The sequence below is a fragment of the Triplophysa rosa genome, linkage group LG13 (assembly GCF_024868665.1).
Source record: "Triplophysa rosa linkage group LG13, Trosa_1v2, whole genome shotgun sequence".
Lineage (NCBI taxonomy): Eukaryota > Metazoa > Chordata > Actinopteri > Cypriniformes > Nemacheilidae > Triplophysa > Triplophysa rosa.
Genome location: NC_079902.1, coordinates 24214520 through 24231200, shown reverse-complemented (window position 1 = coordinate 24231200; position 16681 = coordinate 24214520). Strand labels below are relative to the sequence as shown.

General features: G+C 40.7%; 2 protein-coding genes across 3 annotated transcripts in view; both read right to left on the bottom strand.

The window, feature by feature from the left end:
- LOC130563426 (cytokine-dependent hematopoietic cell linker) overlaps positions 1–1242 on the bottom strand; it is a 17697-nt gene extending 16455 nt beyond the window's left edge. Inside the window, exon 1 of the mRNA XM_057348918.1 lies at positions 751–1242. The gene's annotated coding sequence lies outside the window, so the exon portion shown is untranslated. The remainder of the gene's footprint in view (positions 1–750) is intronic.
- Positions 1243–8706: 7464 nt separating this feature from the next.
- Positions 8707–10861, bottom strand: hs3st1 (heparan sulfate (glucosamine) 3-O-sulfotransferase 1). 2 transcript variants are annotated; one of them, XM_057349570.1, is made up of 2 exons: positions 10278–10861; positions 8707–9994 (listed from the first exon to the last, which is right to left on the bottom strand). In XM_057349570.1, exon 2 carries the CDS (start codon positions 9983–9985, stop codon positions 9140–9142), a length of 846 nt encoding a protein of 281 aa, XP_057205553.1. In that variant the 5' UTR covers positions 9986–9994; positions 10278–10861; the 3' UTR covers positions 8707–9139. The 2 variants fall into 2 exon arrangements, with proteins under 2 accessions (XP_057205553.1, XP_057205554.1); XM_057349571.1 differs by having other exon boundaries at positions 10316–10860.
- Positions 10862–16681: the final 5820 nt, after the last annotated feature.

Here is a 16681-nt window from a genome sequence, read left to right as displayed (position 1 = left end):
TTAAGTCATTTTCAGGACATCAGTAAATCGAGCGGAAAGTGTGCCTCACTCTCATGTGCTTTCTGCCGCCATGTTGCTTTTTTTGGTGCTGTTGCCATGGTGAATCGTGCTATCTTCGCTCAATTGATGATGGCTTTTTAAATCAATGGTGCACGCGCGTAACCTAGAGTGAATTTACTCAGAGTGGATTGAACTAATTGAAATCACCTGTTCTGAAACCGAAAACTCAGAGTTGCGATTCTCTGAGTAAATTAACTCAGAGTTCACATTTTAACTCGGTGTTGGTTGAACCTCCTTATTGAAACAGGCCCCTGGTCGGGTTGGGGTGTTATCTGGCACTGGAGGGTTGTTTTGTTATTGTCGAGCACGTGGGAGCCGTCGGCTGACCACGCGCTCGGTGTCTAGTCACTCTTCCCGCCCTCATGTCTCTGTTAGGGCTCTCCCCTGCACTGGTGATTTTCCACTCAGCACCTACACACCTGTTGACACTTCCCTCATTGAGGTATCTCATCCCCGTAATTACACCACACCTGCCGACTATTTCCCCTCGTTAGAATTCCCTTTATTATCCCTCGGTATCTCTCGTCTTGACTGTTGCGTGTTTATGCCAGTTCAAACTGACCTAGGTTTAGCTGCGGCTAGCCTACAACTCCTAGTCCTAGTCCTAGTCCTAGTCCTAGTCCTAGCCATAGTCTCAGTATTAGTCTAGAAATATACTTACCTCATACGCCTCTGTCGAGCATAGCTTACCCGGTGTTGTCTGGTCTCTCCTCTGTCACGTCGCCTCTGCATCTTCTCCCTCTCTGCAGCTCCCGTTGGCGTTCCGAACGGCGATCTCCACTTCCACCGGCACTGTACCAGAGGCGCCAGAGCTGCTTCCCTCGCGGGTATTGATAACCTCTCTCACGTCGTGAGTCTCGGGCCGAGAGGTCTCCCCGAGCCCAGCTCTCTACTTTCTCACGCCGGCAGAGGATCTACGACTCTCCTCGGCGATCTCCTCCGTTCCGGTGGACGCTCTCTCTCAGTCCCGCGTACGGGGGCTGTCGCGGTCTGGCTCCTTGGACTGTTGTTTCTTGCTGACCATTAATCCTGTCCTGTTCACCCCGCATTTGAGCCCCTCCTTTGTCTACCATGACAGCATGTTATGTAAGGGATAATGTACAGGCAGCAGAAATAAACCCTGACAGTGTGATCAGTGTGAAGCAGAGGGTCTTGTGTCTCACTGAAGGGGTTTATTTCACAATAACAGCCGGCTGCTTGTACGTTATCCTGATTATTACACGGCTACTTGCCACATGAGAAAAAAACTGGACATGATATGTGAATTTGAAATATTTTATTAGCTCATTTTTACCGAATGCAGACCTTCCGCGAGGAAAAGCCAGTTATCGTCGACGTTTAAAGGAGACATGAATTAAGACCTCAATTTGAACCCGAGCTTTTGTTATAAAAGAGGGAATGGTATGGAAGTATTTCAATGCCATTAGTCTTTGAAGCAAAAAAGCATGTTGAATTACCACTAATCAAAAATAAAGCTGTTGCATTACCAGTGCTTGCATTTTTAGAGTCTGCAATTCAATATGGTTGTATATTTAAGCTGTGAATATTTCAAATTGAAACATTTCACGCACAATTTCACCGTTAAAAAGTTCAATAATCAAAATTCGCCTTTTAAATTTCACTTAAAAAATTCAACTTGTTATAAAATACAACCTTTAATTTTCGACAGACAATTTTCAGTCCATATTATTTCGGTTTAAAAATTCGCTTCCACAAATTCAGTGGTTCAAATTCGACTTGAAATTCAAAGTTTCACATCCGGGAATCCCAGGAGAAGCAATAGAGCGCCGATTCCGCCAATGCATGATCTCTACCTGCTGCCTGACCGCTTCACCAGCAGGTGGTGCAAGTCGCTTCTGACGAAGACCAAAGCAAGAAATGCAGATACTTTTTATATGTTTGCAGCACAGTCCACTCATCTGCTCGATTAAGTGAATTTATTTGATCTCATAGATCTCTTATGCATCATCAAGAAAAAAATAATTGTTTCTTGTACTGGCAGCTTAGCTCACCACTATCAGCCCTGGAACGGACATGGAGCACGGGGACAATTCCAGGTGGCCTGGAATCAGTGGACTATTCATACATTTATAATATTAATTTAATTATTTAAATATCCTACCCGATCTACTAGTACTGCCTATCTATAGTAAGAGTTTATGTTTGTATTTGGCTTGCTATTTATACGCATTCATTACTTTTTACGTGCATATGATTACCCCCTTGGTTAAGATGGTGTGGGTTAAGTCGGTATGTACATAAAAAGTGCACGCAAAACACATGCGTATCATATGCACGCAAAATATAATTTCTGTAGCTCGCCAAATGCAAACATAAAATCGTGCTTTTGATAAGCACGATCTTAAGTCATCAAATAATGGTTTGAGTTTCGAGGATGAGAAAATTGTATGTTACAGTCAATTACTGAATCATACTGTGTTTGAATAAAATAAGCTAATTGCATGAAGCTATTTGAATGACACATGCAATGGTATCTGATTAAATGTGCCAGAAAACAAGACAACAAGTTTTTAAATCATTACATTAGTTACATAACACCATCACAATAAACTTAACATTTAAATTCAAATAAAACATTTTATTTCGGTTTAAAACTAAATAGGAAAAATAGCAATAATTATACATTTTAAACAGACAATAGTAGTAGGCTAACTGAAATAGTAATGAAAACAGATGTAAGAACAAGCCATGAACAATTTTTCATCAGAACGTAAAATAATCTACAATATAAATAACAGTCTTTTCTTAAAAACGTAATTGTAAAATATTTAGTAAATGTAGGATATAAATGTAACTTAAACAAAGGAATAACTACACCACTTAAAAGAGAAATATCAATGGAAATAATTATGCCTATACTTTTCATCTGAAATCTGAGAACGCAAACAAAATAAAGCCAATTGTAACCTATTGTATGAACGAATGAATAAAAAAACAAACTGAAATACTGCAACAATAAAGACACCTATACCTAGTTCTGGTATTATGTGAGAAATACGGGGGGACATGCTAAAATTCTCATTGTGTCATTTTGTGCTTTTTGCATTCATATTTAGGGCTCTTCCGCATTTCTGTAGCCTACGGTTATTAAAAAGGTATAGGCTATACTAATCATCTGGTCTGAAGATTAAGCAACATTAAGCGTTTTAGCATGGTACACCGGCCGTGATGGCGTGGTCCGTGGACGCTAAAGGGGCATAGTAGGCCCTTAGCAAATCTTGCAAGCTTATAACGTTTTTGTTCCACCATGCCACCATACATGTTGTGGATATTCAGCTAAATGTTTAGCGTAAGTTTAAAGAGGGTAAATTTGATAATTTAACTGAACTGTACACATACATTTTAGACACGTACATTACGTGTTTCTCCAACGTGGTTTCAGTGTATTTCTGTGATTTAAAATGCATAAATTTAACAATATGTTGACTTATTATGTGAGCATATAGATTAAAAATTATTATAACATCTGTAGATGTTGCCAAACAGCAACATCTACAGATAGTTGTGTATATTGCCATGGAGCACTCATATTGTTTTCTGACCAGTAATTAAATATATTTTTCACTGCTCGGCCATGCAAACTGACTTGCGTTGAGGTGTATGTTAGAGAGGTCCTCGTGTGTCCCAGCGGCTTCGGGTCTAAAACATTGACAAAATATGCCTTGGGCACAGGTCGTGTCCGATATGGCATCGGGTCTCTGGTAATTTATAATGAATGTGCTTTTACCAATCGCCCCGAAAGACACAAATTAATTACATTTTATGGTTAGGTAAACAACAAATATGTGTTACGCCAAACTTTACAAGACATAATTAGGTTAATATACCGTGAGTGATTGACATTTTAGCATTTAATGAACAGACAGCAACTCAAGCAATTAGCGTGTAGTCATACTCGCATGTTCGTGTGTGGCACATTATTGGGAAACGCACACAGCATGCAACAAAAGTTTTTATCTTTGCGCGTATAGATCCATAACGCCGTGAGGTATCTTGCTTGGCTGCAGGCTGCACAAGACGTTTCGGGTCTAGTCGGGTTCTAAAGAAAGTGCTGACTATTTTTATCTGGTCTATTTTATCTGGCCTGCTCAAGAAGTTCGCTTGGCTAAAATATCAGTTTTTCTGTCTCGTATTAACAAACGAACGTTTCCACAATTCCACAACATCCAGCATGTTCTGAGAGTCTCAAATTAAAACAAGATCACGCAAGGAAAATAAAAAGAATGTTTATTGAGATTGCAGCTACTTCATATAAACAGAAGCACATGGGAGAGTACGGGTCAATAAGCTCCTAGTTGAGATCTCAGTTATTTGACCGCTTCAAACACAATACATGTCCTGTAAATGCTGATGATGCATAGTATTTATGTGAACACGATGTGCTGAAGTAAAAAATAACTTAATTCCTTCGAGCCAGAGCAGGAAACCTAAAATTTCTGATGTTGATGATGCATAAGAAGAGATCTATGAGATCAAATAAATTCACTTAATCGAGCAGATGAGTGGACTGTGCTGCAAACATATAAAAAGTATCTGCATTTCTTGCTTTGGTCTTCGTCAGAAGCGACTTGCACCACCTGCTGGTGAAGCGGTCAGGCAGCAGGTAGAGATCATGCATTGGCGGAATCGGCGCTCTATTGCTTCTCCTGGGATTCCCGGATGTGAAACTTTGAATTTCAAGTCGAATTTGAACCACTGAATTTGTGGAAGCGAATTTTTAAACCGAAATAATATGGACTGAAAATTGTCTGTCGAAAATTAAAGGTTGTATTTTATAACAAGTTGAATTTTTTAAGTGAAATTTAAAAGGCGAATTTTGATTATTGAACTTTTTAACGGTGAAATTGTGCGTGAAATGTTTCAATTTGAAATATTCACAGCTTAAATATACAACCATATTGAATTGCAGACTCTAAAAATGCAAGCACTGGTAATGCAACAGCTTTATTTTTGATTAGTGGTAATTCAACATGCTTTTTTGCTTCAAAGACTAATGGCATTGAAATACTTCCATGGTATTCACGCGAACATCATGTAAGTGTCAGAACTGAAAAGGCCCTTGTTACTGAGATTACATCTGTTATTGACACCAGGCTCAGCGAACGGCAGGTTCTGGAATGCACCTATAAGTTGAACACCGCCTCCACAGAAGAATACCAACGACTGCTTCTCTAGCCCCGCCCACTGGTTCACGCATGACAGAACTGAAGTAACACAAGTGGCGCGGAACCAGATAGAGCGAGCAAGCAATAAACAAACATGCCGTTAAAGATCGCTAAATATTGTGCCATCCCTGTTTGTGGAAGAACACAGTCGCTGCATAACCTTCCTTCGGATTCTGATATTAGGAATGTGGGGTTAAAGTTTATTTTTAAAGACGTTCCAGCTCACGTGGGAAAAACATGGAGCGTTTGTTCGATAGGAGTGGCGCAGCAATCTATGCGAGTAAAACATCTGTGTACCACTTAATACCATAGGGATTGAGAGAGTATTACCTGTGGACCTGTAACGTTAGTCATTTGTAATAATTGCAGAGGTTGTCTGTGATCTTAAGCCCGTGCGAATCGGGATCTCTGTGATTTGGCGGGCTCATATATCAGTTTTCAAGGTTTTATCCACCGTTTTCAAATAATGGAGGCTGTTTGAAGTGTTTTGGTATTATTTCGGGTGCATATATCATTAAACACCATACAACTATAGGCTCCCCAAACTATACGCAGAGCCTTGCCATCACATCCGGGAAATAAGTCAGTAAATTTGAGTAAAATCATCCCGTGTGAATGTGTCACATGAAATACTGATGTGAGGAGGTCATTTATAAATCACACGAGGTCTCCTGATAATGCTAATCTCGTGTGAATGGTGCTAATGTGTAACCTAACGTTACGCCTCTAACCAAATTCACAGAAGGCTCCAACTATGGCCCTGTCCCAAATGGCGCTCTCCAGTCTTGTGGACCTCCTTCGACTCCACACTTGGTGACGTCAGTAAGTGCAGACCTATAGGGCACTAGACACGAGTCCACAAGGGTACATGGGAGTGCTTTTTGGGACAGACTTGAGGTCATCACGCCGGAAAGAGCAAGCGGTGCTTTCTAATCTCTCTCGCGGTACTTTGTTGTCATTCGCTGATCAGTCTGCGCAGTGCCGCGTGAAGTTGAGCACTTGTTGTCCCACTGTTGTTATTTGGGACTGGAGCTGCCGGTTTTTATTGTTCTGTATTTCATATGTTGATATGCCACCCGAGCATTATGCAATAGATACTTATGTTAGTAATGCATTCATTTGTCATGACGTCATGAATGTATATTTATTAATTTGTTTACACTATACTTAATGTGCATAATGTGTTCTTAATATGCATATATGTTGTTATTTAATATTTCTCTATAATACAGAAGCTGTGTTGTTCAGCTTTACAGAGTCCAGAGACAACTAGACATGAATCTACAACAAAACATGGCTTATTACCTTAAGTGAGAAAATGCACTCCATTAAACGTTTTTATTCTTGAATAGCTGGCTTAATAGAACATAAATAAGCAATAATATGAATAAGTAACTAATTAATACATTAATTTTGAATTTTATCAAAACATATATTTAAAAATGTACCCGTCATGTTTACGTATATGTCTGACATCCACGACACTCCTCCCATCCGTTCTGTGATTGGGCGTTCGCAAGGATTCCTGGGTAGGGGACTTCAGTGGAGTCTCACTCAATGCGGGCTTCGCCGAAGACCGCATCGAGGGCACAAAGGAGGAGCTCGCGAGCAAACTTCTGAGCACTAAAAAGACAAATGGGGCACCCTACGGACTCGTAGACTTGGCGAGAACGCGCAATTTAAGTCCACGAGACTGCAAGTGCGCCATTTGGGACAGGGCCTAAATTTACTATGCAACCGGCTATCCAATCATAGCAGTGGACGTTTACTACAGTATAAAACAATGAACAAGCCCAGTTCATCACACCTTTAAAGTAAGAAACGACGTTCAAACATCACGAACATGCAATTTGGTTTAATCATTTGTAAATATAATGTCATATGTTATTAAAAGACATATTTATCATTCATTTTTGTGTAATATTAAACTGCCCCTCTCAAAATGATTTGCAGCATCCGGGTTACAGGGTGTTATTAGTTTTGAGCGGTTGTTATTTGAAAATAACAACCCTTGGAATGTCGTGACTGGCCAATCAGCATCAAGCATTCAAACGAGCCGTGTAATAATGAAGGAGGTGCATAATCTGGCAGGGGAGCATTTCTCGGCACAACACCGGATCGTAGTGGTGGGCGATACTGTAAAATTTAGTATCGATCCGATACCAAGTAAATGCAGGGCCAGTATTGCCGATTTCTATACCGATACCTATACTTTTTACTTTTAAAAAGCATTCACTTGAACTTACATTTACTTTCCTGTAGATGAAATGTCATGATTTATCAGATGAATGCATCATTAATATGCTAAATCTGAATACATTTTCATGACCACTAAAATATTTTGTGATTTGTGCTCTTAATGTGCCTGTAGGCTAATTAATCATGTAGATGTTAAAACACTGGACATCATTTAAACCAAATAAATCTATTTATTTAGTTATTTATTCCTGTAATCGAATTTGCAAACATGAACTTTGCACCAAATTATTACTGGAAAATAGTAACAATAACAGATTAACAGAACAGAAAAACGATATTTAACAAAACAATTTCTCGTTATCCCAGTACTACTTCTCTAGCTTTAAAAAAACCAAAGTGGACAAAATTATTACTCAAGAACAAAGATTTTAAAACTGCTTTTCAGTTTTTGTTCAGTGTTATGTTTAGACAAAATAATAGAACAAGTTAACATGTTTCCCTTTCATTACACTTTTTTAAGTGAATTTATAAACTAAGTGCACACTATTATTTAAGCACTTTATTTACTTTGTCTCTCAAACAATAAAGTACTTTTTACAATAAAGCTTTTTACCCCCAAAGGCCCACTGCCATACATCGCAGTTCGCAGTGTTTTTATTCACCGAGGTGATAAACTCCACAGATGCTCCTCTTCTTTTCGCCGGCTGCAGCTGCGTCTGCGCGCTTGCGCTGCTGAGTCACGTGATAGCGGACTACAAAACACAGCAGGGCAGGAGGAGCAACGTGTGCAAAACTAGATGTATGGAAAATAGTTTTTCTTCATTATACAATTATTAACTACATTAGTAAATAAATAAAATCAGTAGTAAAAACTAAAAACACATCAGTATCGATATTTTTATGTTAGGATCGATCCTTTTCGATACAACCTCAGTATCGATACTTCAGGATCGATCCGCCCACCACTACCGAATCGCCGACTTGTCTATTTCAGTTCTGTTTCTATGCTTTTATTTTGTAGTAACGAACAAGTATACATTTTGTTCAGAAAATGTAGAGGAGTAAAAGTAAAATCTGCAGGAATATGAGACTCAAGTAAAGTACAGATACTCCCCAAAAGTACCGTACTTAAGTATTTTTACTTCGTTACATTACAACACTGGACTTACAGCAGATTTTAACCTTTCAAACAGTGAGTAGAAGTTTAGAGTCCCCACACGCACGCATGCACAGAGAGAGTGAGAGCGAGAGAGAGACCAAATGATAACAAAAATACTTTATTAATATAATCTTCCTTCATTTAAAAAATATTTGACATAAGAGAACATATAAACTAGCATATACAGTGAGGTTTTTGTAATGCTGAATGATTTAAAGAAAAAAATAAACATTTAATAATGTAGCAGCAGTAAATTAAGCTTCACGTACTGACTTCATAAAGAACGTGTGTCCACATATCTGTGTACGGACTGCTTACTGTTCAATATCATTGTCAATGCTAATACTGTTATCCAAGAGAAAATAAATGTTTTACCACAAATACATTTTTTGTTGAAATAGTTTTCATAAGGGATTATTGTGAATGATTTCATATTGACATACACATCAAACCTTGCGTTTATTTTCCAGTTATGTTCCTTCCCTTCAGCACCGTTTGTTCATTCACCCCGTTTGGTTTTGGGGGTTTTCGTCTCTCACTTCCAGTCAAAGGTTCGTCCCACCAGATCGAAGAACCTCCGGTTGGGTTCACGGAAGTACTCGTAGAGTTTCTGCAGGATGTCCGGATCCACCGGCGGATGTTTGCGGCCCTTCGACCCGTGCAGGCATCGGTCCCGCCCGCGCGCGCGCAGACAATAAAACCCGCGCGTCGCGTTGAAGTAAAAGTTAGAGGCGTTTATCTGCGGCTCGAGCTTTAGGAACTTCTCCACCTTCTTTATTTCCGGTAGCGGGTGTTGAATCAGCGCGTCACCGTCCACCAGGTGGATGCTGTCTACGGAGAACACGGCGAGCCAGCGCTCCAGATGCACGTGATACAGGCTGCGGTTCAAGGGCTTGTAGTTCGGGTTCAACTCACCCTCGCGCATGAGCAGAGTCTCGAGCGGCAGCGGGCGTTTGTGTTTCGCCAGCTGGTTGTGGAACACCTGCGTGTAATCGGACAGCAGACGCGTCGTCGGGTCCCGCACGATCAGCAGCAGTTTGACGTCCGGCTTCATGCGCAGGACGCGCTCGGGTGCTTTGACGGAGGTGAAGTAGGCGGGTGTCTTCTCCACCGTCAGCAGACCCGGCTGGGCGTACGGCATCTGTGAACGGTACCAGTCCAGCCCGCGCTGGTAGTGACTGTCCCAGTCGAAGAAGTGAACTTCGTTGTGCGCGGCGACGACAGATGCGTGAAGTTTCAACATCTCGATCAGCGCGCGCGTCCCGCCCTTCCTCACCCCGATAACAATGATGTCGGGCAGCCGCTGCGCGCCGGTGACCCGCGGGCTGATGACGGGAGAAGAAATGAGGAGAAACAGCAGCGCGAAGATCACAGCAGCCATCAAAACAACCTGACAGCAAACACACACACACACAATCATGTGTCGTTACGATAAATAAATACAAACTCACCTACTGACATCCTCGCGTGTTGTTTAGTTTTGCTTCATTTTAAAGTTTACCAACTATATGCAAAACATATTTTCTATTGAAAAAAATAACAACCAACATCAACATACTGATTAAACACTACAGGAATATTAATAAAGTCTCACGAATAGATATTTTAAACAGAGGATTATTTACGATAATTGTTTGTTACATTAAAACATCTTGGGACATTTAAAGACTCACGTGGGTCTCTCTCTCTTTGTCCGCGCGCGGAATCTCACCTGCTAATCGAGCTCCAGAACGAGAAGCTTCATCATGAGAAATAAACCATCCCGACCACTGAGCAATACCAACAACACACCGGAGTGTCCGATCAGTGAAAGTTTCACGTGCCCTCGGCTCTGAGTGTCCTGCGCGAGCCTCGCACACATAAACCCTGCCGCGCCCCGCTGTGACGTCACCGCACAACTCCTCCCATCTTGACGTCAAAACGGCCGCTTTATGGTTGCATCAACATCTGTGAACTTCTGAGAAAGAGTGATTCATGAGACATCATCACACCAGATGTTAATGATCACACATTAGCTGCTCCACTTAAATGAACATGATTGTAGACACCGTGACGTCACACAATGAATGAATGAAAAGCTTTATTTCGAACATGTACAAATAATACAATTTTAGCTAATAAACAAAAAAATAACGAAACAAAATAATCGTAACATATACATAACCGAAAAGGAGTAGGAAGAAGCAACAGTTTATGTAGTCCTATCCCTTCTCCACTGCTCAATTATGATCATCATATTATCTTTGTAATTCTGTCACCATAAACCTATATTAATAAATGAATTACAATTTGCTGCATATGTTTGTTTTTATCCACATAAAATAAAAAATAAAAAAACCCACATAGTTACATTTATATCCACCGTAAAGATGAATAATGTCAAAAAACTACACACACACACACACACACACACACACACACACACACACACACACACACACAACAAGACAACAATACAATAAATAAATAGTTGGTGAAAACACCTAGTCAAAACCCTTCTTCCTCCCTGTACCTTGTAAGAACCATATTTTTGTATCCGCTTTTTAAATTGGATCACTGCTTGATCACTGGACTTAATCTGATCCACATCATCACGCCACACACAGAAATACAAAAACTTTTAAAGTAGTACGGACACAAAGATGTTTGAAGTTTCCTAAAATTAAATCTCCCATCTATATTAGAAACAATGTTTGAATATTGCCAGGGAGCAGGTTGTATTTTGCTTTATACGTTCTTTGTGAACCAAAATGAGCCAAATCATTTCATTTTAATGTCTTCCACACAGGAGGTTGGTCAGTGCACAATAAAGAATGTGGAGTGGTTTGCAGTTCAGAACGTTCTTTGCTTTATTCAGTACTGCAACGCTTCTAGAAAGTTGATTATGTACATGGTTGATATGAGAATTCCAACTTATTTTATCATCTATGATCACACCAAGAAACTTATTTTCATTAATCCATTCAAGCTAACACACACACTTTGAATTGCACTTCAGCTTTATTTATTACTGCTGTTTGTTGAGCATTACTTATACACCAATCAAAAGAAGAGACATCAGTGTCCACCTGAAACAAAACTGAAATCTCACACATAAACCACATTCTACTCTACTCTACTCTACTGTACTCTACTTCATTCTACTCACCTCTACTCTACTCTACTCTACTCTACTCTACTCTACTGTACTCTACTTCATTCTACTCTACTCTACTCTACTCTACTCTACTCTACTCTACTCTACTGTACTCTACTTCATTCTACTCTACTCTACTCTACTCTACTCTACTCTACTCTACTCTACTGTACTCTACTTCATTCTACTCTACTCTACTCTACTCTACTCTACTCTACTCTACTCTACTGTACTCTACTTCATTCTACTCTACTCTACTCTACTCTACTCTACTCTACTCTACTCTACTGTACTCTACTTCATTCTACTCTACTCTACTCTACTCTACTCTACTCTACTCTACTCTACTGTACTCTACTTCATTCTACTCACCTCTACTCTACTCTACTCTACTCTACTCTACTCTACTCTACTCTACCCCTACCCTACCCTACCCTACCCTACTCTACTCTACTCTACTCTACTCTACTCTACTCTACTCTACTCTACTCTACTCTACTCTACTCTACTCTACTCTACTCTACTCTACTCTACTCTAGCACTACTCTACTCTACTCTACTCTACTCTACTCTACTCTACTCTACTCTACTCTACTCTACTCTTCTCTACCCCTACCCTCCCCTACCCTACCCTACTCTACTCTACTCTACTCTACTCTACTCTACTCTACTCTACTCTACTCTACTCTACTCTACTCTACTCTACTCTACTCTACGCCTACTACCCTACTCCTACCTACCTACGACCCCTACCTACTTACCCTACCCTACCCTACTCTACTCTACCTCTACCTACCCTACTCTACTCACCTACTCTACTTCTTACTCCTACTCCTACTCTACCCTACTACCTCTATTCTACTCTAACCTAGCCAACTCCAATCTCTCTACTACTAACTCTACTACCTGCTCACATACTCTACTCTACCCTCTACTCTACCTACCTACTACTCTACCACCTCTACCTACCTATCTCTCTACTACTCTACTCTCATACTCTACTCTCTACTCTCACCTACTACTACTCTACTCTACTACTCTACTCTACTCCTACTCTACTCTACTCTACTCTACTCTACTTCCTACCCTACCCTCTACCCTCTACCCTACCTCTACCCCTACACCTACTCTACTCTACTCTACTCTACTCTACTCTACTCTACTCTACTCCTACCTCTAACCCTACCCTACCCTACCCTACCCTACCCTACTCTACTCTACTCTACTCTACTCTACTCTACTCTACTCTACTCTACTCTACTCTACTCTTGCACAACTCCACTCTTGCACAACTCTACTCTTGCCATCATCATTACTCTACTCTACCCTACTCTACCTCTACTCTACTCTACTCTACTCTACTCTACTCTACTCTACTCTACTCTCTACTCTACTCTACTCTACTCTACTCTACTCTACTCTACCCCTACCCTACCCTACCCTACCTCTACTCTACTCTACTCTACTCTACTCTACTCTACTCTACTCTACTCTACTCTACTCTACTCTACTCTACTCTACTCTACTCTACTCTACTCTACTCTAGTATCTACTACTCTACTCTACTCTACTCTACTCTACTCTACTCTACTCTACTCTACTCTACTCTACTCTTCTCTACTCCCTACCCTCCCCTACCCTACCCTACTCTACTCTACTCTACTCTACTCTACTCTACTCTACTCTACTCTACTCTACTCTACTCTACTCTACTCTACTCTACTCTACTCCTACCCTACCTCTACCCCTACCCTACCCTACCCTACCTACTCTACTCTACTCTACTCTACTCTACTCTACTCTACTCTACTCCTACCTCTAACCCTACCCTACCCTACCTACCTACCTCTACTCTACTCTACTCTACTCTACTCTACTCTACTCTACTCTACTCTACTCTACTCTACTCTGCACTCACTCATCTCACTTACTCTGCACAACTCTAACTTTCTCTACCTCTACTCTACTCTATCTAACTCTACTACTCTACATGTACTCTACTCTACTCTACTACTCTACTCTACTCTACTCTACTCTACTCTACTCTACTCTACTCTACTCTAGCACTACTCTACTCTACTCTACTCTACTCTACTCTACTCTACTCTACTCTACTCTACTCTACTCTTACTCTACCCCTACCCTCCCCTACCCTACCCTACTCTACTCTACTCTACTCTACTCTACTCTACTCTACTCTACTCTACTCTACTCTACTCTACTCTACTCTACTCTACTCTACTCCTACCCTACCTCTACCCTCTACCCTACACCTACCCTACCCTACTCTACTCTACTCTACTCTACTCTACTCTACTCTACTCTACTCCTACCTCTAACCTCTACCCTACCCTACCCTACCCTACCTCTACTCTACTCTACTCTACTCTACTCTACTCTACTCTACTCTACTCTACTCTACTCTAATTGCAATCCTCTTGCACTAACCCTACCTTGTCATCTACCTACTCTACTCTACTCATCTACCACTCTACTCTACTCTACTCTACTCTACTCTACTCTACTCTACTCTACTCTACTCTACTCTACTCTACTCTACACTACTCTACTCTACTCTACTCTACTCTACTCTACTCTACTCTACTCTACTCTACTCTACTCTTACTCTACCCCTACCTACCCTCTACCCTACCTCTACTCTACTCTACTCTACTCTACTCTACTCTACTCTACTCTACTCTACTCTACTCTACTCTACTCTACTCTACTCTACTCTACTTCATTCTACTCACCTCTACTCTACTCTACTCATATCTATTCTACTCACCTCTACTCTACTTTACTTTATTCTACTCACCTCTACTCTACTCTATTCACATCTACTCGCCTCTACTGTACTTTATTCTACCCTACTCTACTCTACTCTATTCACATCTACTCGCCTCTACTGTACTTTATTCTACCCTACTCTACTCTACTCTATTCTACTTTACGTTATTCTACTCACCTCACCTCTACTCTACTTTACTTTATTCTACTCACCTCTACTCTACTCTATTCACCTCGATTCTACTCTACTCTACTCACCTCTACTCTACTCTACTCACCTCTACTCTACTCTACTCATATCTATTCTACTCACCTCGACTCTACTCTACTTTATTCTACTCACCTCTACTCTACTCTATTCACCTCGATTCTACTCTACTCTATTCACCTCTACTCTACTCTACTCACCTCTACTCTACTCTACTTTATTCTACTCTACTCTATTTTACTCTATTACATCTAATGTTGTGCCAATCAGATTTGAGCATTTCAAACTTGTAAAACTTGGAGTGACTCATTGTACTGAACAGACACTGGAAGAGAAGTTTCCGTCCAAGATAAACATATATACACACAGAATAAATGAGAAACAGACACATGCGTTCACATGAGTGATGGCTCTGGACTGTGCCAGGGTGGAGTGGATTGGCTGAAATCACATCCACACACATCATAAAACTCCTCTAGTGTGTAGCTGTGAGAAGTGTGCGTCATGTGTGGTGATGTGTGGAAGAGAACATTAGTAAAATACCTGCAGCGTGTTGAATAAAATAAAATATTAATAAATGTTTACATCTCATTTAAATTATTGGCAAATATAAATAAATGTGAACATTTTCTATAATATACTGTACATGTCACGATTCTCGTGGCTGAAGAACCCAAACGCAGGCGGCGGCAGTGAAGCGGTTAAACACAGATATTTATTAATAACAAAATCCAAGACAAAACAAAAACCCACGATGGGGGAAAATCAACTAAGGATAAATACAAACAAAAACTTTCCACGAGGGGGCAAGACAAAACAAGGTCAAAAATAACAAGAATACTACAAACAAATACCAACACTAAACGGGGAGCAGGAACAGACCGAACAAGGCACAAGGCACACATGGAACGAAGTACAAAACGCAATCCACGAACACAAGACAATGAAACATGAGGACTATTTAAAGGGTAAGACAAACGAGGGATAATGACACAGGGCAGGTGTGGGTAATAAAAAACTCAGGGAAAGATAACAAGGAAACGAGAGGGGCGGGGCCAATGACGAGACACTGGAGAGAACGTATATTATTGTCAAAAGGACAACAATATGTTTCTCTCCACACATAACCAAAGGCTTTGTCATGGCTCTGCCACAGGACCAAGAAAAACATGACTAAATGAAGCAGAGCCATGACAGTACATGTTTGTGTGCATGTATGTGTTTATTAATACAAAATGAATATGCACAGTACACAGACATACATTATGTAAACACAGATTTTTATTCTAGATGCAATTAACGTGGTCGTGTGCTGATCGTCATGGCGACAGCGTTTCAAACACACAGAACCTGAACTCTCTGCTGCTGGTTCCAGTGTTCAGTGCTGCTGTTCCGCATGCGAGCGTGTTTGTGTCGTGATGTCACTGCATGTGTGTGTGCGTGATGAAGTGATTTCAGAATGAAAATTCAGCTAAAGCTTGTTAAAGGCTAACAGAAGACATGATTCATGTGAAGAGAGGACACAAACATCTACATTCACGCAGTTGGGGATTTTTGTATTAGTTTAATTACTTTTTTTGTGTGTTTTGCATGAGAATTGAATCCATGACTTTTGTGTTGTACTCCAAATTGAGCTGCAGGAGCATCACGTGTGGTTTATCTGAAGAATAAACGAGGAGCATCATACACACCAGGCCCTACTCCCCGGGGGGCACAGGGTGGCCTTTGCCCACCCTATCAGAAGCTTTGCCCACCCTGCCTCCACCCAGAGCCGTTGAGAGAGAGGATCTGTGAACCGCCGCTGCTGTGAAAAAACTGTTCCATTGCAGTGAACGGAGATTGCACAACTCTCTCTCTCAGCGACTCTGCGTCCACCCTGCCCACACACCACATAACAGCCAATCACAAAATTAATTCTATATTCAAGTCAGCTCCAAATATTT